General features: G+C 39.6%; 1 protein-coding gene across 1 annotated transcript in view; it reads left to right on the forward strand.

Annotated features, from left to right (window-relative positions):
* Positions 1-4069: 4069 nt before the first annotated feature.
* The window catches only part of LOC115944585 (uncharacterized), a 264914-nt gene continuing 247390 nt past the window's right edge, over positions 4070-21593 (forward strand). The window contains exon 1 of the mRNA XM_081825778.1: positions 4070-4400. Coding sequence (XP_081681904.1) covers positions 4240-4400 — 161 coding nt within the window. The 5' untranslated portion in view covers positions 4070-4239. The remainder of the gene's footprint in view (positions 4401-21593) is intronic.

A 21593-nucleotide genomic window follows, 5' to 3' on the forward strand; every position in this document is an offset into this window, starting at 1 on the left:
GGTACACCCTTATCTCCCACCCAATTGGTGGTCTCTAAGAGATCAGAGAACGATCAGCTATTCCTCTATCACCGTCCCCCACCCCTGCCACCATGGTCTCATTAAGAGCATTCAGCCTATCTCTTCATCAACCTCTACATACAGACCACGCACTTTCCCTCCTGTAACAACATCCCAGAGAGCCAGAGTCTTGAGGATCTCCTGAAATTGAAGTAAAATTACCATTACCCTACACTACCATTATTAAATGCTGCTATTAAAAGAAGAAAAAAATCTACAGATAACTATAATTCTTTCAAAAAAAGGAGGGAATTATTGTTTAGACTGACCTGAGTACATAACTATATGATAAACCTCCTTGGCATAAAAGAAAAAATTACATGTATAAAGAGAGAGAGAGAATTTCAAGTCAAACACCTGATTGACTTCTAAGAGATCTCTTGGAAGCAAATGCTTAAAACCCTTCAGCTCCTTCTGTTTTGATTCATGAATCACCAAGCAGGCTTCTGATCTCAATTTACTTTCCCCAATGGGAGGAATGTATGTAATGGGTTGACTCAAGTATTCCAAACTAGTTAATAGTGAGGATTCCAAGTGTACATTAATAATTTTTCCCTGTGGCCCACTGAGAGTGCCCTAGGATTTTAACTGCTGTAATTCCCACCTCTGGGGACTGATGACCGAGCCAGCCAATTATTGGTGCAGAATTTACCTTTTTTCTCTTCCAGGGCACCCACAACATTTAGGATTTTGAAAAGCTGCCATGTTATTTGGAGCCAGAGAATGCTGGTAGTTGATTAAGACAGTTCCTCTGAAAACCATAGCTGACACTGATATGAGAGTGAAAATTGGTTGAAATCAAAGGAGAAAAAGAAGAGAGTTCAAGTTCCTCCAGCCTGTATTTATGTCTACATTCCTATTATCTAGCATAATTTTTTCCAATTTATTGGATAATTTCTTTTCTAGCTATAGTATTTTGCCGTATTTACCACCTCTGCTATGAACTTAGGTATTTTTCTTTAAATAAACATGAAATTAAATCACTTTTTTTACTTAGCCAAATTCTGTGAATTCCTTTGGAATTTTATGTGCTTAGTTATATTTTTCTGTAAATGCATATAAATGTACATATACATTAGATCTGTGAAATCATGGTGATAAAATCATCACACATATAATCTGTGAAACACAGAATTCCATTAAGAAACATTGCTTGATCTCAGTTCCTGGAAAACAGAGGATTGGGGCCAGATGCAGGGATGATGCATTCACCCAACCTCACTCCTCCAACACCTCCCAGCCAATCCCACCATCTTTTCCCCTGAACTTGGGATTCACCTGACAGTGTCTGAGATCATTACTTCGTATAACTGTTTTGAATAATCAGAACGGCCAAGTGAGAACACTTGCTTGCAGTCCTGACTTCAACAGTTCTCTAACAGAAAAGAGTACTCTAGGTTTTCCAAGTGTTTGCCAAGTGCTTTATGGGACGGTGACGCTCTTGGCCCCTCAACGGTAGTCTGAGGCGACTCAGAAGATTTTCAGGAGCAGTGATGTATTTCCCAGGTCAGTGTGGCCTGGGCCTGAAGAATGCATGTCCAAGACAGTTGGCTCAGGGTAAAGATGTTAGAAATGACTCTGCCCTGAGATTTTTCTCCCTTACATCTGGAAGCCTAGTCATGAACAGACACACAGAACACTGGCCTGAGGCTGGGTGGCTTTTGTTTTATGTGTTTGTTTCAATTTAAAAATGAAAGGAGATCTTGTTTCTTGCAAAAGCCTGCTCTTAATTTCATCAACCTCTACGGAAGGTATATACATGACACTGCTGTTAGGCAGACTGGGTAGGACAGGGTAGAGATTACAGCTCCCCACTCATCAGGTTAACATTGCTGATACCTCATGCCTCCCAGGCCCACCAGTGCCATCTTCCTGTGCAAAGGACAGAGTATTTGAAGGATCATTCCCATGTCATCAAGAGACTATCAGTTTGTCAGTGGCATGATGGTGTTGGTTGACTGATCATGCCACAAAAGAACATTAAAAACCTTTCTTTTATATTTGAATGCTTTATCAAAGTTGTTTCATAACCAAATATTTTCAAAAAGGCCAATCTGTCTCTTTGAGAATACAAACATTTGTTTTAAAAGGGAAATCTCAAGCTGCAAAGTGAACAGTAAAAGGTAGAACTGAGCTAGAAATGAACATGACAAGGTGCAATATTCAGTGTGTGTATCAGATTTAATTTTGCATAAGAAATGAATTTCTTCAGCTTATTTTTTAATTAGCTTAAGCAAGTGCATTCAGGAGCCAATAACACAGACTTACAGGAACTGAATTACTGAAAGGGTTCGGGGCCCAAGCTCTAAATCACAGGCCTTGAGCTGATCTCATAATTAACACTGAGCCGAAGCGCTGCATCAAATGCTCTAGAAACACCTTTGCCAAAGAGTGGATGGGGAATACAGCAATCGTTATACCCAGGCAGTAGCATCTCAGGGACTACAAAGCCTCGCCGAACATTGGGAAGTCAGTTACATCAACGTGCTAAGCAGTTAATGTCCTGTCAGGCACATCTGTGTTTACTACCATCAGATAGTCCCAGCTGTTCACATTGCCTCTGTTTGATGGTCATTCTGGGACCCGCGTGATGTTGAGAAGCATGTTATTAGAGAAGTAAATTCCTTACCAAGGATTGATCAAGGAGGGATGTAAACTCCAGGATGCTGGAGTTGATTCATAAAGTTGAGGACATAGACATGTCCTGGCCATTACAGAAGGTGAATTTATTTAGGACTCTTGATCAGGGCTTTTAGGGGTCTGTTATTGCTTTGGTTTAAATTATGCTTTCAAATCATTCCTGTAGTCAGTTTCTTTGAGGGCGCCTCAAATAGATATAAACCATTCCTTTCCCGTGGGCCCTGGAAGCAGGCAGGTGCATTGCTACTAGACAGATAAGGAAAAAGAGTCATTGAGATGCCAAGAGCAACCTCTCAATCAAACAGCTTGTTGCTGAGGCCAAGTGCTGTGGATTTAAAAGAGGAAAGGTAACGTGTCTGTGCTGGGCATCTTCCGTTTGCCTCTCTCAGATCCACTCTCTGCCCTTCTCTACCCTGCTCTCTGCTCCAGGAGCCTCTGGGGATTTGGAGCCCTCTGGCTTCCCCTTGGGGCTCAGTCCCTGGGGTATCATGGCAGGAGGGACAGGAAGTTAAGAGAACTCTCTCCCTCTCTCTGGCCTGCCTCCTTTCACCTGACCACTCGGAAATGTCACAGAGCAGAGACACCAGGATGCTTCTCTTCCAACTTTCTTTGAGCTTAGGGTGGTAACAGTCTCTCTCTGATTATCCTGAGTGCTGTACCATTCCCTGTGATCTCCTTACACCTTGCCCACATCTTACTTCTTCTTTTAAAGCTTCCTTGAACTATCCTAGTTTGAGTGTGCCATCTTGTTAAGACCCTGGCTGACATAATATCCCTGGCCCAAATGAGCTCACAGGCTCGTTGGTGGAGAACACCAACCCTGCATAAACGCCTAGAGAACAGATCAAGACCTGGGTTATTCTGCAAGTGAATGACACACCCTGACCCACACAGACCTTGATACTTCACCAGGGGACAAGTTCACCAAGTCTGTGTCTTTTTCTCTGAGTTCCTTCTGCTTTCCTAGTGTACACTTTGAAGATAAAGGGAAAGAAAAAAAAAAAAACCTAGAAGTCAGCCTCACTTTGAAGAGTTGGACTTAATCTTTTATAAACTTTTACCATCAATCCCAGGGACTCTACATTCCATTTCCATGCTTATTCTCTGTGCTCTCAGCCTTTTCTCAGACTCACAAGAATACTTGGTCTGGTAAGTTCTCCAGACAAGAGAGAAGGTCTGCTATGGCCCAAAATGTTCTGGTCCATGCAAAAAACTCTACATCCATTTTACTGTTAAACTCAGAAATTGTCAAGTTTAAACTCTCTCACTATGGCTTAAACTGTACCTGGCCATTCTGGTGCACTCAAGAATTGGGCAAAAGAGTTGATTAAAGCAACTTAGGGTAAGTGCAGGAGTTTCACACAAAATGAGAACCAACAATCACATTTCTATTCATGCGGTTGTATCTGGCAGCTCAGTATCAGGGGATAGGATTTGGTCTCAATCATTAACCGAAGTGAAATTTCAAGAATAGCATGAAGAGGGAAATGCTTAGTGCTGGTGGTTGTTGTCTTCTAAATAAAACTTTCATTGCTCAGGATGAAGGACTTGTATCTCTCCTGGAGTGACTCAGCAAAGCCAGATGGCTCAGAATCCTCAGGAAGCTCCCACTGGGTTAAAAGAAGAACTCGTAGCTGCTCTGTGCTGCCTTTATTACTGGTTATGGACCACCTTCGTGGAACGACTCAAGGTCTCCACAGGTACAGCAATTTCTTTTTTGGCAACTTTATTGTCAGACAATCTGCCTTCTGGGTATGTTGTTATCGCTGTAGTCAATTGATGTTCTGACATTGTTCTTGGCAGGCTTGGTTTTCCAGGGCACTGCTTGGGGAAAAACCATGAAAAATCTAGTACTGTTTTGTACACTTTTCCTTCTTGTGTGTTTTACTGCACAAGGATGGAGGTGGGAAAATTGTACCTTTAAAAATCATGGTCCCGCTGAATGGAGAAAAGGAGTGACTTCAGTCCACAAAAACCTGTCATGGACAGGCTTTCCCATGAGAAAGAGCTCTGAGGTGTAGGAGTTTTAGCACAGAGTCTGAAATTATTTAGTTCACTTTTCTTTTCATCTTAGGTAGAAGATTGACCAAATTTAACTCCTATCAGAACTCAGATGTGCAAAGAAAACAAGAATACTTTATTTTGCCTTAAGCTGATCTGAGCTTCCAACCCTATCACTATCCACACACCCCCACACCTCCATCCCCTGCCAACTACCCATCTCCCACCTCGTGATTAACAGGAAAAAAAAAAAAAACCTGGTAAATGTCCAATCCTGTTTAAAGTATAATCCATTTGAATAATTTAAGCAGCCCAGTTACAGTGTTCAGTCTTTTGACTAAGCATGTTTTTCTCTGAGGTAGCTCCCATGTCCTGTTTCTTTCCTTGTGATGTTATCTGGGCACGTTGGTTGAACGAGGTGACTTATGAAACGTTCCAGGAGAGAGAATAGTTAGGGCCCTTCTACCCAAGCTTCCTGCCTCTTATCCATGTGCTACTTGCTCTGAAGGTGTTCCCAGGGAAACTCTGTGGTCGGGCCACTTGTGATCTTGATCCACTTCATTCAGGGCCCAGTAGCACTCTCTGGTGGATTTGACCTCGTTTGGGTTTGTGCTCTTTCTGTTGACTTCTGTGAGACATGGCTCTGACTTCCACTTGGCTCCGTCTTGGTTATCTCCTCAGCTGTCCATGCCAGACAGCCCTGTTTCCTCACATAGGCAATCCCTCTAGACTCTCCTCCAGTGAGACTGTACCACATATTCTGTCTACACCACTTAAGAACCAGGGGATGCTTGGGAAAGCTGGATAACAGGGGTTCCCTCTGCCTGGACCTGGTCCATCACTAGCTTGATATGATTTATCCTTTACTGGGGTAAGAAAGTCTCCTTTGAAAGTCACAAATAAAGATAAGGGCAAGAAATGATCCTGACAATGTACTTAACATGCCTTCTTTTCTCCAAGATGATGCCCAAAAAGGAAAACTCAAGAGACATATATATGGCCCTATAACTCCCCCCATTGTACTGTCTTCTATGCGTCTCCTCACACAAATTTCCTGGGATCGGAAGACGGAGAACGTTATTTGAAATGCTCACTTATGTCTTTTTAACTCCTGCTGAGCCACAATAATGTTAGAAATATCTTTTCTGTACTATATATAAGTAAAGTAATGCTAGCTGTGAAAACAACCACCCCAAATCTCAGTCGCATAATAAAGTACAAATTTCTTCTCAGTCACCTCACAGTCCAACGTGGACCAGTATTGGGGACCAAGATGCTTGTTGTATGGACTTACTTGGGGACCCTGGGATCTTTCCATGTTCTGGCTCTTTCATCTTCTAAGGTATCTGTGTTCCCCTCTGGGTTCTCTGTGTTTGGCTGCAGCTGAGGAAAAAGCATGTGCTTGGAGGAGTGTACAGGTTTGGGGCCAGGCTTGGAAGTGGTGAACATCACTCCTTCTTCACTCTACTGCCACATAACTGCAGGAGAGCCTGGGAAACATCATCTCCCCGGGTGTCCAGGACCAATATGAGACAGGTGTGATGAACATATGGTAGTGTCTCTGTCACAGTCTAGTGATACAGTCTATTCACTTAGCCCACCAAGACTGATAGTTGGTATTGTAACGGTGGGTTAAGGATTAGGAGGAGGAGATGAAAGGAATTTTCAGTATCCACTCCCAAGCTGTGAGCTTCCATGACATAAAATGAATGTATTTTACCTCAGGCTTCTTTAAAAAAAAAAAAAATTAATCTCCTTCCGAATATGGGTGTCTACTTTGAGCTAGAGTGAGATCTGGTGTGCAGGCATGGGGAGAAATTTTTTTTTTTGAAAACTTAAAAATTACCCCATTACAATATAGTTTGAATAGTTTTAATGGCCCTTTCCCAACAGAAACATAAATATGAGAATGAACTAGAGCATAGACAAGGATCATTGAGAAAAGATAAACATGCTGGTCTAGAGACCATTTAGTAAAAGGGTTAGATAACTTCAGGTCCACACACAGGGCTGGCTTCCCAGACATGCAGTGTGTATAATCACATAGAACCCTCACTCATGGGGGCCTCAGGCGTGGTTCTGCCATTACCATCCTGAAATTCTTAATTTTTTAACATGGAGCCCATGTTTCCATTTTGCACTGTATTCCACAAACTGTGTAACCAGTGGGGCGCCTGGGTGGCTCAGTCATTGAGCATCTGCCTTCGGCTCAGGTCATGGTCCCGGGGTCCTGGGATCGAGCCCCGCATCGGGCTCCCTGCTCCGTGGGAAGCCTGCTTCTCCTTCTCCCACTCCCCCTGCTTGTGTTCCCTCTCTCACTGTGTCTCTCTCTGTCAAATAAATAAATAAAATCTTAAAAAAAAAGATGAAAAAATTTATTTATTTAGTAATTCATTTGCAATGAATAATGAAAGGAACTGAAGAGATATTGGCTATGAGATCAAATAAATGCCTGATTGAAAGCATTCTCCTTGGGCACCTGGGTGGCTCAGTCGTTGAGCGTCTGCCTTCGGCTCAGGTCATGATCCCGGGGTCCTGGGATCGAGCCCCGCATCAGGCTTCCTGCTCGGTGGAAGCCTGCTTCTCCCTCTCCCACTCCCCCTGCTTGCGTTCCCTCTCTCGCTGTCTCTCTCTCTCTGTCAAATAAATAAATAAAATCTAAAAAAAAACCCAAAAAACTGTGTAACCAGTAGTACCCACTTGTGATTATGCCCAGAGGGGATGAGACATATCTAGATGCTAAGTGTCTTCAAACTGTACTCTGAGAAGCCCTTTGGATTTAGTGGTAGTTCCTCAGAGACCTCTCCAAGATGGAGGTGGTGTGGCGGTGGGGGGAATCAAGCAGATGGTCTACCACCCACTTTTATTCATTACATGCATCTGGTTTAAGCATGACATTTCATTTGAGGAATGAAGTCAGTGATAAAAATAAGTTAAAAGCCATTGGGATACCAAATTCCTCTCTGCTTTGATAACATAACAGAAAGTCAACAGCAATGAGGTGAAAGAGATCTAAAACTCAGTTTTAGGGCATCTGGGCTTATTTCCTACTTCTGTCCCTCTTTAACTTTGGGGCCTTACACAAGATACAGCCTCTCTGTCAGTTTATTTATCTGTTAAATTGAGATAACAATAAACTAGGTATGATTATTGTCTTAATTCCATAATATATGTGTGAATACTTTAAAAATAATAAGCCCCTGTATAAACAAAAGACATTATAATAGCATAAAATATATTTTAAATAGGTTTCTTTATTTTTAAATATATTAATTTTTAAAACTTAAAAATGAACACAAAATTGATACTATAAGGAAGTAAAAAAAGAAACGATCGTGCCTATTTGATTCTATATTCCTTGGTTATTTACTGATTATAGGCCTTACATGACAGGTCTTATTGGTAGGACTGTGCTGTCAACTCAGTAGAAATATTAAAATTAAAGGAGCAAGATATCAGTCAAATGTGGCTTCCCAAGGAGTGCTTAATTAAATGGCATTTGGTACTTAAAATGTTGAGAAACATCACTTCTGTTCCTCAATACTCTGGAGTATACTAACAGAATTTGAATCCTGGAATTCTGCAGCAGATACTTCTGAAGAAGAGGTGCTTCAGAAAAGACCCTCTCAGCCAGTGCATTCATAATTCTGGAGCTTCTGGACCCTCTGTGGCCTTCAACTTGGTGACTGAGGAAGACAGATCCCATTGGTCTCTCTTCCTTGGTTTTGGTCCTTGAGCCACACCAACACAGCGAAATGAAAGCCCTACCCAAGGGAAAAAGACTTTCTTTCTAGAGCAGAGTTTCCTTTATTCCTTTCCAATGGATCTCATCCCAGTGTTTCAACACCTTCCCATTTCAGAAGGCTCTTCCTGAACAGGAGACAACTTTAAAGCTCTCAGCTGTGGCTTGGGAGTGAAGAGGACTTTGAAGGAGGGAAAAAAAAAAAAAAAAGGAAGCTATTCCAAAGAGAAAATAAGCCCTAAAGGAAACCAATTTGAAGAGTACTCTGTTGAGGCAAGGAAGAGCCCTTAACCTCTTTTCTTTTCCCACTGTCCTTAGTGTAGTGGCCCTGTTGTCTTTGCCCTTGATACACACACATCAGAGGTCCCCTAGTTGGGGGTCAAATGAGTTGCAAATAAGAGAGACAAAGCCTGCCTTCTCCAGAGAAGTTATAGTTTACAGTCAACATACATAAATGTCTGACTAATTTTGGAATAGTATTCTTTTCCTGCCTTCCTCTTGTGTAACAGCTCCCGTATGCAAGTAGTAGACTTGGGGTCACATATGACTTAGAAGAAATTGCTATGTTGGCTTAATATTAAAGGATTGTCAGAGGAGTCCATTGGTAGGGAAACTAAAATCATGACAATGATAATATAAATCTAATAGTTTTGAGCATGTATTATTACTTATTAGACTAAGAACTGTTACATTAATTAGCTGAACCTTCGTGGCAATCATTACTCTAGGTATTATCATAATAACTATTATTATTTTCCGTATTTCCCAGTGAGAAAATTGAAGCTCAGAAAGGTTAAGTGGCTTATCCAAAGCTGCACAGCTTGTGCCTGGAAAGGGTCCATTCTTTTGCCCCGGATTCCTGAGCATCAAAGTCCATACCCTTAGCCCTGTCTTTACTGCTACTTTCTGTGCATAAAAATCACATGGCTACAGGAACCACAAAAAGATAAAAAGACCAGGAGACTTGGTAATCCCAACTTTAAATTTATATCTAGAACTACAAAAGAGCAAATGTACTTTGGCAATTTTCTGGTGAATTTGATCTGTGACTAGGGCCAGAGCAAATTAATCAGTCCTACTCGCTGGCTTGGTGATTACTCATTTCTTACTTCCTTTGAACAGAGTCTCAAAGCTGTTAGTCAGAGAAGTCCTCACTCCTGGTGGGAAGGGGGTGATTTGCCCAATTCTCCCATCCTTCAAACTGGAAAATACTCCAGCTACAATCTGAATGTGTGTGCTGGTCCTGCAATCCTACCAGAGGGCTTTGTAGCTCACAGCCGCTATTTTTTACGATAGAAGCTATTTGCGCCATCTTGAGAGGTCGTGTAGCTCAAGCATTCGATATCAGTGATGCTTGATCATACTTGGGTCACATTTTTATCAGCATTTAGGAGTTTGTCTTTCAAAGAGTTCGTAAGAAAAATCTACTATTTTGACCGTGTCCTTGATTCAAATAGGAAAAAAAATAGCTATACACATTTATGACCCTCACAGTATAATAAGCATTTGAAGATAAACGTACTAGTTTTCCACCAGAATCCCTAGCACAGAAAGCCCCTCAGAGGTTTCAACAAAAATTCTCTCCTAGACTCTAAGGTCCATGAAGGCAGGGAGGATGGAGGCCTGGCTCACCATTGAATGTTCCAGGCTTAGCATGGGGCCCAGCACACTGCTGGCAATCACCAGAGTTTTGAAGGTGTAAATACACAACTACATCTCCTACTCATTCTCTTCATAGCCTCTTTCCTAAATTTGGAGACTGGCACTGTGGGCTCATGGGGAAGAAATTACCCATAGTAACTGATTCTAGTTTACAAAATCTTGTCCCGGGGATATTTTTATAAACTGAAATTTCTGTTTCATCAAGTCACTCCATCAGCCAGTCTCGCTGATGAGTGATTATCGTCAGAGCATTGAGCCACATTCACGTAGTTCTGACCTGAAGGAAGGTTATAATCTCCTCTGTGAAGTGTGTTCTTTTTGGCCTCCCCTGGAATTTGACCTGCTTCTGACCATCACCTTAATAGGCTGTCTGTCTAGAGATTCTGGTTTTATAGAAGGAAGTTTTAGCAAATTTGGGATTGATAGGATGTTCTAAAACTAATAGATTTTACTATGTTGTGTTACTTTGTGTCCATAATTTTTCCTTTTAAGCCTTTTATTTTGGTTTCTTAAAACTCCAAAGTTGATTTTTAATTTCTTCTACTTCATCATGTGATGCAGAAGCACTCCCACTCCTCCCCTGCCGTGCAGATCCCGAGAGGTAGGTAGTATACATCACAGAAAAAAGAAAGAAGTCGCAGAGTATACTTTTTTTTTTTTTTTTTCCTCCTCAGGTCCTCTTACAGGCCTGTCCTGATTTCTTTTAGGCTTGGGGCCTATTTTCAAGGCTGCGCTCAGCTTTATGTAATTCTAATAGTTCCTTCTTTCCATGAGCTCTACATTACACATTTTAATGCCTAATAAATGTTTCTGCCATTCTTGTCACTATGGCTTTCTTACTGGGTTTGTGTGCCTTAGTAAGTGCAATGGCAGAATCTCATTTCTTTGAATAGCTTCACAATCTTCGTGCACCTACCATAAAAACAAGCAAATTGACACCCCGCCAGGAGTAGCCAGAGGAGATCTTAGAAGAGAGTTCGTAATGACACTGTTGCCATATTGCCTGCCTGTAAATAATTCATTAAGTCAACCACCCTTTTGTTTTAAGCAAACACAAGCAGATGCCTTCTTAAGCTGGATGCAGACAACAGTCTTCAGAAAAAAACATTATTGTAATATGACACTTAAAAAGAACATATTTGCTTTATTGATTTTTGCAGGGGTAATACACGGTGATTACTTCTGTTCTCCATTTTGCCTCACTCGTGGGCTTTGTCCTTCACTCTTATTATTTCACAGTTGTGTGAATACGTGTGAAATTTCATTGTTACCAGCAGGAGTGTGGAAAGGTAATGAGATTAATTCGTCATCAGGCAAGTAAACCCAGGCGATCTACCTGGTCAACACTGTCTGCCGGTCTGTAGTGTTAGCACCACAAGCAGAATTCTGCTGAACTCTTGACTCAGAAGAATATATGTTACCAGCTTATTAAGGGAAATGCAACAATTTCCAAAAGGGAAGCATCTCTGTCATATTTAAAGGGTTTGTGAGTCTTTTAGATCAACCCTATGTATATATAAGAGAGTTTGGGGCCAAAAGTCATTATATTGATGTTTTCTAAAGGGTAAGATTTGTCTGTGCTGACAGGACAATTTGCTTCTTGAATTCATGTACTTATTTATTAATATCCTATGTTGTTCCAGGAAATACTTTGTCTGATTCACCCCCTTGAAATGGTTGTTTTTAGAATCTGTGTCCAATAAAATGACTCATATTGCTTAGTATAGTAGTTCATAATCTCAGCTGTACATTAGAATTACATGTGTGAGCTTTTATGCGATACATATGCCCTGCTCTCAGTCATTAGATTTGATTGGTCTGAATGGGCCCCAGGCAATAGATTCTGTAAAAGTTTCCCAGGTATCTCTTTTCTGCAACCATGCTGAGAACTGGCAGATAATCTCTCTATTGACTAGATAGTCTCATTTATTTGGGGATGGTCCTCATAACTGAGAAATTCTGAACATGACTGAATCTAGATATTAGCAGATGGTAGATTTTAATTATTATCATCATAAAGATATTTACAAAATTATAGGATGTTGGAACTAGAAGCAAACTTGGAGAGATGCTTTCTCCATGGTATAAATGAATAAAAATCCCTGGCGATCCCAGAAGATTGCAATGCTAATTAGAGTTAAGTCCAAATTAGGGTCCATATATCTCAGATTTCTGGTCCAGTTATTATTCTAGTATACATAAAATTTGCGCTGGCTAAAGTAGAGATAAATCTAAAACCACTGGGTCTAATATAGAGAGGTCAAGAGATGTACAGAAGAGGAAGGAATCAAGGGGCTTTTGAGAAACAATACCTCAAGTCTGGAAGGAAACAGAGAAAAGATACACTGGGGAGGTTAAAGAGTTAAGGGTGAGCTACCGAAGTGGATGCTGAACAATAGCAGTATAACAGGAGGAACCCAAGACAGTGTCCAGACTAAAAGAACTTAGAGTCTACGTAAATCATTTATGAACAGCCACAAACTTAGAGCAACAATAGTGGAGGCTGAGGTTGCTTCTTAGAATCCGTGGATGGCATGCTGCCTATAAACACTCAGACTATATTTAGAATGTAGATTGGCTTGGGCCATAGGCAAAGACAAGATGGTCAGTCAGGCTAGAGCCAGGCAAAGATGGGTGTGGGAAGCTGTTGTTGATAGTCATCACTGCTCAATAGGAGCTTCACTACCTCATATAATCCTTGGAGGAGACCTTTGTAAAGGAAAACCCTGACCAGATGTTCTGATTATCACCATTAGTGAATAGATTGGAATATTAGTACAGCCTTTATTGGGTTCCTTCAAGGCTCTCGTGGTGATTAAAATGAGTGCCAGATGGCTTTCCTGACCGCTAAGGAAACATTGCCCATTGGCCCTGTTCTGTTATAATCTAAAAGAAACATAGTAAGAATAAAATTTTGAAAGGATCTGCTATTACTGTCATATCAAATGCTGGTATGATATTCACTTCAGTAAGCTTATTATTAATTTTTATCATTCTATGGATTATGTACATTACACATACATATAACTTTCTTGATATTAACCTAATAATACAACTTTATCTCCTTTTCTTTGTAATACCTTATAGTGTACATTTGCCTTCCTGAAAAACACAGAAGTCTTCGAAACGAACTATTGCGGATGAATGGATAGAGACGAAATAGCCCCATAGCTGAATTGTTTTTAAAAATGGATGGAATAAACGTATACCCTCTTTCTATATGTATTTTATTTTTTTAAAATCTGTGTTTAAGAGGAATCATTTGTTTCATGTACACAGAGTTTCCAATTGTATGTTCATGTAGTAATGGGTTCCAGAAAAGAAAATTTTAGATAGCATCATAATAACTCTTGACGTAAAACTTGGTAATTTAGATGGAATCTTTATGCTCACTCCTAGCCACCCCACCCTGTAACTTAGAATCACGTATAATTAGTTGTTTCTAATTCCTTTGAAGAACTAATTCAATAATATAATCCTCATTCTTGTGTAGTCTTCCAGAAGTCAAAGCTTCAAGTGTTCAGGGAGCCATTTGAAATGGTCTTTCTGTAGCAGAAAGTTTTGTTTCAGCACATTTGGTTAGAGAAATATTTAAGAATTCCATAATTCATTTTAGCCCCAAGCATTAGTAAAAGTCTAATCTTGATAGAGTTTGAAATTGTGTCATTTATGTGAGATCTATGGTACACTGCATTTTTTTTTTTTTTTGAGAGCAAGAAGAACAAGCACTGAAATCTCTTTCAGAGAGATTTACAGCATTAATAACCCTAGGCTATTTTAAGTCACAGTCAATCTTTATGGAAGAAGTATAGAGATTATACAGCAATGCTTCTATTTTTTTCTCCTAGAGTTGCAAACTGGCATTTCACATATAAGTTATTAGAAGAAAACAGTGCGTTCACACTTCAAGAATATGCCTAAGGTCATTACTTCCTTTTCTTTATTCTTTCCATCTGTGCTCAAATGTTCAATGGAAAACAAAACAAAACAAAACAGAAACAGAAACACTCCACTGAATCCATCAAGTCCAAGAAGCAGGGCCTGAAATTTAAACTTATTTTGTGGCCAGAAGTGCACAGTCTTCCACATAAAGAAAATGGGTCGTTAGTTTTGTGGGACGAGACTGAGAATACCTGTAATGGAGTGAGATTCTAAACACATGCATAGGAATTTTACAGCAGCGTTATTAATAACAGTCAAAAATCGGAAGCAGCCTTCAAGTCCATAAACAGGAGAATTAATAAATTGTAGTATAATCATAACAAAATATCCCTCTACAATAAAAAAGAACAAAGTGCTGATACTCGCAACAATATACTGAAGGCGCATTAGGGAACTTTCTGCAATAATGGGGATGTTTGATGTCTTGCTAGGAGTTGGGGTAACATGGATGCATGCATTTTTCAAAACTAAGAATGCACATTTTAGCTGTGTTCTTTTCACTGTCAATTTTGTGTCAAAAGACTAAAACTGTAAACAAACATCGAACTCCAGCTAATGATATGCATGATGAAATATTTGGCGGAAAGTGCTCTGGTGTCTACAATGCACTTTGAAATGCATCAGAAGATAAGATGGATTGACTGATACCTAGAGGGATGGATAGGCAGATGGATGGATGATAAAGCAAGTAAAGTGTTAATGGTAGACTCTAGGTGATGGGTATACAGATGTTCATTGTAATCTTCTCTGAACTCTGCTGCATGTTGAAAAAGAGAGAAGAGTCAGTCTTGAAAAAAAAATTCACTACAAATCTATAGGTGATTTTCTCAAGAAATTTTAGCCTAATGAATACTGTTTCATATATTGAAATACATGAAGATGTCACAAAATATAGAGCTCGAGTATCAGCGTTAGTCTGAGGGTGGTTGAATTTAGGACCTTATCATGCATGTCTGAATTGTGAATCTTACTAAGGTAAAACACTAGGATGTTTTTTTCTACATAATACAAGCATATTCTTAGGCTTTCTACTTAAAGTGCACCCCATTAACTGATGCTGAGTTTTTCTAAATTAGAAACCAAAGAGAAATGAAAACATTCTTAGTTCCCAAAATCTCCTACTAGATACGAAGTCTTTTGTTTGTTTTTTTAGGCAAGATTGGTGTTTGGCTTCCTGGGAGAAAAAAAAAAAAGACTTTCTATTCACCATCTCTTAGAAAACACTCATCTAGAAATGTTACAGGTTCTCTCTGCTGTCAAAAAAATCTGGTCATGGGACTTTTCAACAATAAGTAAAAATACATTGATTTATCTGGAGCCTGGTTTGTCTCAACATGATTCCTTCAAACACCTCATTACTAAGTTGCTGTTTAGTTTCTTGAAGGCTGTTGCCATCTGTAATTTTCATAGCTTTTAGAAAATGAAGGACAGTCCATATGTGGGCTATGGAATGATTGATAGTCGAGTCACATTTTTGCAGTTTGTGACAAGAATAACAACTTTCCCAAGACACTGTTCATTGTAAGCCAAATTCAACATATCCTTCCCAATGTTGCTTTTGACCTCCATTTATCTGTTGCTGAATAAATGATCTTCCATAATTTATTTTAATTTTATAAGACAATATTTTATATTGTCTTATAAAATACCAGATCTTTATGTAATGTCTCCAACCTTTAAACCTCCTTGGCTATTCTATGGCTCTGACCCTGACCTGCAAGGTCAAGGATAGAACTGTTTTAGCAGCAACTGGAATCTCTGCCCTCAGTTTGTGCTGGTTTATTACTGATAGGGTATAAACAATATGTAGTTGCTTTGCTGTAATTTCTCAGGATTGCTCCTAACAACATTTACCTACACCTCTATTAACAGCTAAGGAATTTGGTGCAGATTTACTGACAATAATAATAATAATAGCATTTGTCCATTATGGTTCCGGCATTTTGATGGTTAACTAATCTGCTATCTTTTTCTTTCCTTCACCGTATGTGTATCTTAAAGAGAAAAAGAATTGATTTTGTGTCCAGTATCCTTTCATCCCCTTTGCCCCAGATTTTCTATGCCGGAGAGATAGGGCTCCTTGGAAAAGAAAAAAGTTTCATCAAGCAAGAGATACAGCCACTAATGTGTTATTTATGTGATATGATTTTTTTTTTTTTGATGAGAAGACAGTTGGGATGCCAAAGATGGATAGTCTCAACATATGCTCTATTTAATCTCTTTGATTGTTAAAAGTCAGACTGCAAAAAAAAAAAAAAAAAAAGCCTTTTTTAGTAGCAAGAGTAGAAGCTTCTATACAAATTAACTGAAATAGTATTCAGTCTCTACAAATAGCTTGTAATATATCCAAGAAAAAAATAATTTCCTTTCATCTGTCATTAAAAGCCATGAACCTTGAGTATATAAATGAATCACATGTGCTCCTTTATCTCTATTCTGTCCTTTACTCTTTTATCTTTGCTTATAAATAGAAGTTTTTACATGAGAAAAAGCTTCATGATTATTCTGATTTATTTAGTACCAAGTTTATGTCTATGCATGCCATTTTCATGTGCATTCACACAACTCTTTGATTCAATTAGCCATCTGGAATAAAGAGCCTTTCTTTTCCGCAATATTAGGTATATTGGGGACTTCAGTTTTGTCTAACTGTATCATTATAATCTGATTTCTCCCCCTTGCTTATATAATATATGGTACATTTTTGGTTTATTCCATACCCCCCATAAAAGTTTGTTTTCATCATACAATGTTTTAAACCAGAAGGGACCTTTGAAATTCCTAGTACAGAACTCTTCTGATTACAAAGAATGAGATCCAGAGCTATGAAGTGAAACTTAGAACCCATATATCCTAACTTCTAGTCTAGCTGTCTTCCTTTTGCAGAGCTATATGTGATTTTAAACTATTCTTATTCATCAACTGCTGACTTTAATCCACAGGTAAGGCAGCTATTAATTTTCTGTAAATAAAAGAAATGAGTTGGGTATATTAGGATTTTAAAGAACTTCTTTGGAGTTTATTTCTCTCATGGAGTTCAAGAACGTAACTTGAAAACTGAACTTTTTAAAGTAATTAGGAAGGCACTGTGTAATACCATCTCCTTCCTTTTCTCTCTTTCTTTCTTATATTCCTTCTCTCTCTATTTTTCTTCCTCTTCCTCTTTCTCTCCCCACCCCTCACCATACTACTATACTAGACACTAAAGATGGATGAGGCATGGAACCTGCTCTGAGGAGTTCATCCTCCTCAAAGAAGACAGAGAGGTAAGTATATGTGATGTGTGAGCTCAGCAAAGGAGAAGAGAGACTTAGAAGAATGACCTGGGAATGCTTCCTGAATGAGGCACACTTGAGCTGAATCTCCAAGGATGAAGTGGGATTAGCGTGTAAAAAAACGGAAGGGATATCTTGGGAGTTGAATATCATTTGCAATAGACAAATAAATGCTAAGCCAATAAATTTTCTTTTTATAGCCAATCTGATAGTCCTTAAAGGACTGCCACATTTGCTATCACAAATATACTCACTATATTCACCCTTTTCTTCTCATCAAATATATGTAAACAGCAGTTGATACTAGAAGAATTGGAGGGGGAGGGGCCCCAAGAGGAGAATATGGAGAGATTACTGATCATGGAGTCATTAAGACCCACTGTCAGCTCCACTCCTCTCTAAGTTTCTGATCTTGAAAATAGCATTTAACTCCTCTCAACTAATTTAGTCTCTTCAACCTTTAATTGAGAGAATAGTATCTTCTTTGTAACATATAATGGTGAATATCAGATGAGAAACAGGGAAGTACTATAGAAAGTATATAACATCATACAGATAAGCTATTGTTATCTACATGTAATGTACCCTGTAATAGCTTTCTATGTGTGCCATAGTGCTCTGCTCATCTATACATCTGGGGGATGGAGAAAGTTGGGGCCACATCCCAAACTGATGAACATACCCATTCACTATATAGGATTCGTACTTTTCCTTTACACTTCTCTTAACATTGGTAATATTTAATGTTTACTTTTTCTGTTAGGTTTGAAATTGTCCTGTTTACTTTGATATTTCTGTACCTAGTAAATTTCCCAAGAATATTCTGAAAGGCAGAAATCATCATAACCCTCACTAAATATTTCCTGGGTAAAGAATGGAATTTTTAAGCCTGTAACACATAACCAACAGATCAACTTTTCCCTAGCTCCATAGACTTAATGTTTTAATTTATTGTACACAAAACAATATTTGTTGGAAAGGTGAATTTTCATGGGTGTTTTCAGATGGTACTTTTGGCCACCTGTGATCCTTTCTGAACATGCATAGGAATACTCTTAGCCAGGGGCGCCTGGGTGGCTCAGTGGGTTAAGCGTCTGCCTTCGGCTCAGGTCATGATCCCAGGTCCTGGGATCGAGCCCCACATCGGGCTCCCTGCTCGGCAGGAAGCCTGCTTCTCTCTCTCCCACTCCCCTTGCTTGTGTTCTCTCCCTCGCTGTCCCTCTCTCTGTCAAATAAATAAATAAAATCTTTAAAAAAAAAAAAAAGGAATACTCTTAGCCGCATTCCATTTCTTCATTAAATATTTGCTAGAGAATGGCCTTTGAGTCAACCTTTATTTGTCCAGAAAGAAGACTGTGCGCATCTCTGTAAACTCTGCTATTGGCCACTGCACCAGCATACTGCTGTCATCCTAAGAGCTCCTGCTTTCCATTTGGGCCTCCAAGAGGTCCCAGGCTAAGGCAATCCATGACTTTGAACCCTCTGATGAGAGCAGCAGTCAAATCTGCATGAAACTTAGGACTTTACCTTAAGATCTTTAGACAAAGGACGGAGTCGAGTATAGCTAGAAGCTAGCCTGAGAACGAATCCCATGCACAAGCTAGAGCGCAATGACAATAATAAATGGAGCTCACAACTTCATGATATCATTGACTTCTGAATCCCACATGCTTGAAGCCCACCCAACTTCTGGACTTTTCAGATATGTGAACCACTATATTTTCTTTTTTATTCAAATCGATTAGAGTAGACTTTATATTACTTGTGATAAGAATCACCCTAAGTAATACATTGCCCAGTGCTAAGAATAGTCCCTTGATTTTAGGACATAGAAAAGCTCTGCCTGAGCTGGTGACATAGCTCCTAATATTGTGTCCTTTTCTTATGACCCCCTCTTCATGACCTCTTCACCAGGACAAATCCCAGTGATTTTTCATAGTTTAGCTCCGAAGCCCCAGGTCCCAAGTCCATATCTTCTTGGCCAGGACTGCTGAAGTCTCTGTAAAGCTGTGGGTGCCTGAGGAAAGTCTGTACATCATACCCAGGGCTTTCACATCGAAGTACCCAGTGGAGGCCTCATCCTGTTCAAAATGACAAATTAAAACGAATCCCAGAGCTTTATTCTCTAAGAACATAAGACATGTTTTCTTTCTGAACGTTTCATTGCACTGTCTTCGGAATCAAGCTCTCTAAAGAATGTTATTATACCTTGAGCTCCTTGACACATTTCCTAATAATTTGAAGCTTCTGACATTTATACAATAAAAGATTGCGCTTCTGGAAAAAAAAAAATCAATGAATCTTTTTGGCAATCGTCCTAAATCTGTAGAGATTAAATTCACTTCCCAGACACTGCTATTCCATATCAAACACAGAGTCACGCAGTATAATTAAGATAGTTGTAGAACCATATATTTCATACCCTAGCTGTCTGCTTTAAACTATCTTGGGAAGTTCAGAAATAATAGGGAAGCTACATCTTAACCAGAGTAATTACATTTGCTAAGCAGAATGGGATGAGCAAGAGCTATGTAAAGGAATAAAATAAATCCACCAGAAAAACCAAGAATTGCTACATTCATGCTGATATATAAACCTTGCTGAGGAAGAAAGAAAGAAAAAGAAAGAAAGAAAGAAGAAAGAAAAGAAAAGAAAAGAAAAAATGCTCACCTCCAGTTACAACTCCCAGGAGAACGGCAGCTATTAAGCCCTATTGGTTGGTACTTTACCAGATAGAGCCTGAACAATTCATACAGAAAAATTAACCATAACATTCCTGTTTATTATTACTTTAGTGAGAGGTGGTGACATTTAACAGTTGTGCACTCCCTTTATCAATCAGCAGGCTAGAGATGTTCTCAGCATGGGAACAGGACTCCTTGGAAACCATGCTCATCCAAGCAACCAGCTGTCAGAATTCCTCAAATTAAACTGTTATTACAGTAGCATTCATTAGTCAGTTACTGGCTATTAAGATATTTTTATATTGGCACCATTGACAGTGGCTGTTGCTTTTTAATATGCAAGTTATATATAAACATGATTCAGTAGTTCGGGTGAGGACGGCAGAATCTCGTAGAGCTCAGTGTCCCAGTTTAAAGGCTGCAGCAGAGGGCTCTGGTCTTACCCGCGAGCACACGAATTTCTCTGGGAAGTTGGATGTTTGTTCTGGTGGTTGAAGTGGGGAGAGGGGTAGTAATAATATATTTCAACACTAGTATTTGCCCAGCCAAGTGATAGGTCAACATCAGAAATTATAACTCCGAAAGCTGTTACTGAGCCCCTGATGACAGTGGTTTATGCTTCCCCAGCTTGACAGTTTGGATTTCCTTTCTGTCTGCGCTCCTGGGCACGTGTTTAACTTTGGCTTGAAATCCCCAATCAAACAAAGGATGTCAAATGGGGTGTGTGGAGAAGTAAGGAGAAAAATCAGTATACAAGCTCTGATAGACAGAAAAAAATGGGACAAGAGTTGGGTTCTTATTCACGTAGATACTGTCCTTGGCATTTGGAAAAGTTCTTAAGCCTGACTTTTAGCTTCAGGGCATATTGAACCTAGATCATTTTATTTCAACTGGAAAAAGAAATGTGTGGTAAATACCCATTAGCCTAGAAAGATTGAGGTATTACTGACATGCCTAGCACAGACCCATTCACACAGAGAAACCACGGACACTCTAGGCTTGCCCTCTCTTCCCATGAATCCCCACACGGCATATAGAATACTAGTCTGTTCAGTTGAAATGGAGAGGATTTAGTCCAAACTGTTTATTTCATAGTTGAAGGAAGCACAGTTCAATGGATTAGGTAACTGGCGTCAGCCTTAAGATTATTTTTCTCCTCTATTTTCTGAAACAACTTGAAGCTCCCCATTCCGCCCAGAAGGCAAACCGTCTCCTGGTCCTCAGGTGCGTGAAGATGTCAACGGACAGTATATGAACAGTCTCTGTGTCTGCTCTGAGCAAGTGTGGGATTAGTCATTTTCTCTGAACAGGAATCTGACACTCCCCGCCCCCGCCCCAGGCTCAACCCTGGAGTATGGCTTGATTTGGTGGGCGGGAATGAGTATAACCTGGTGACATCATAATAATCATTGGTAAAAGTATTCAATTTTCAGGAATTTCATGTGCCATTGGCATCACATTAATAGCTGAAAATGGGCTATGGTGGGACTGTTGACACCATGGAAATTGGCTAATGCTACCAACTCTGCGGTGGTGCCTATTGTTTCTTCTGGAGATGTAACTGTTATCCCTTTATCAGCAGCATCC

The sequence above is a fragment of the Leptonychotes weddellii genome, chromosome 7 (genome assembly GCF_054177405.1).
Source record: "Leptonychotes weddellii isolate Sample4059 chromosome 7, ASM5417740v2, whole genome shotgun sequence".
NCBI classification, from domain to species: Eukaryota; Metazoa; Chordata; class Mammalia; order Carnivora; family Phocidae; genus Leptonychotes; species Leptonychotes weddellii.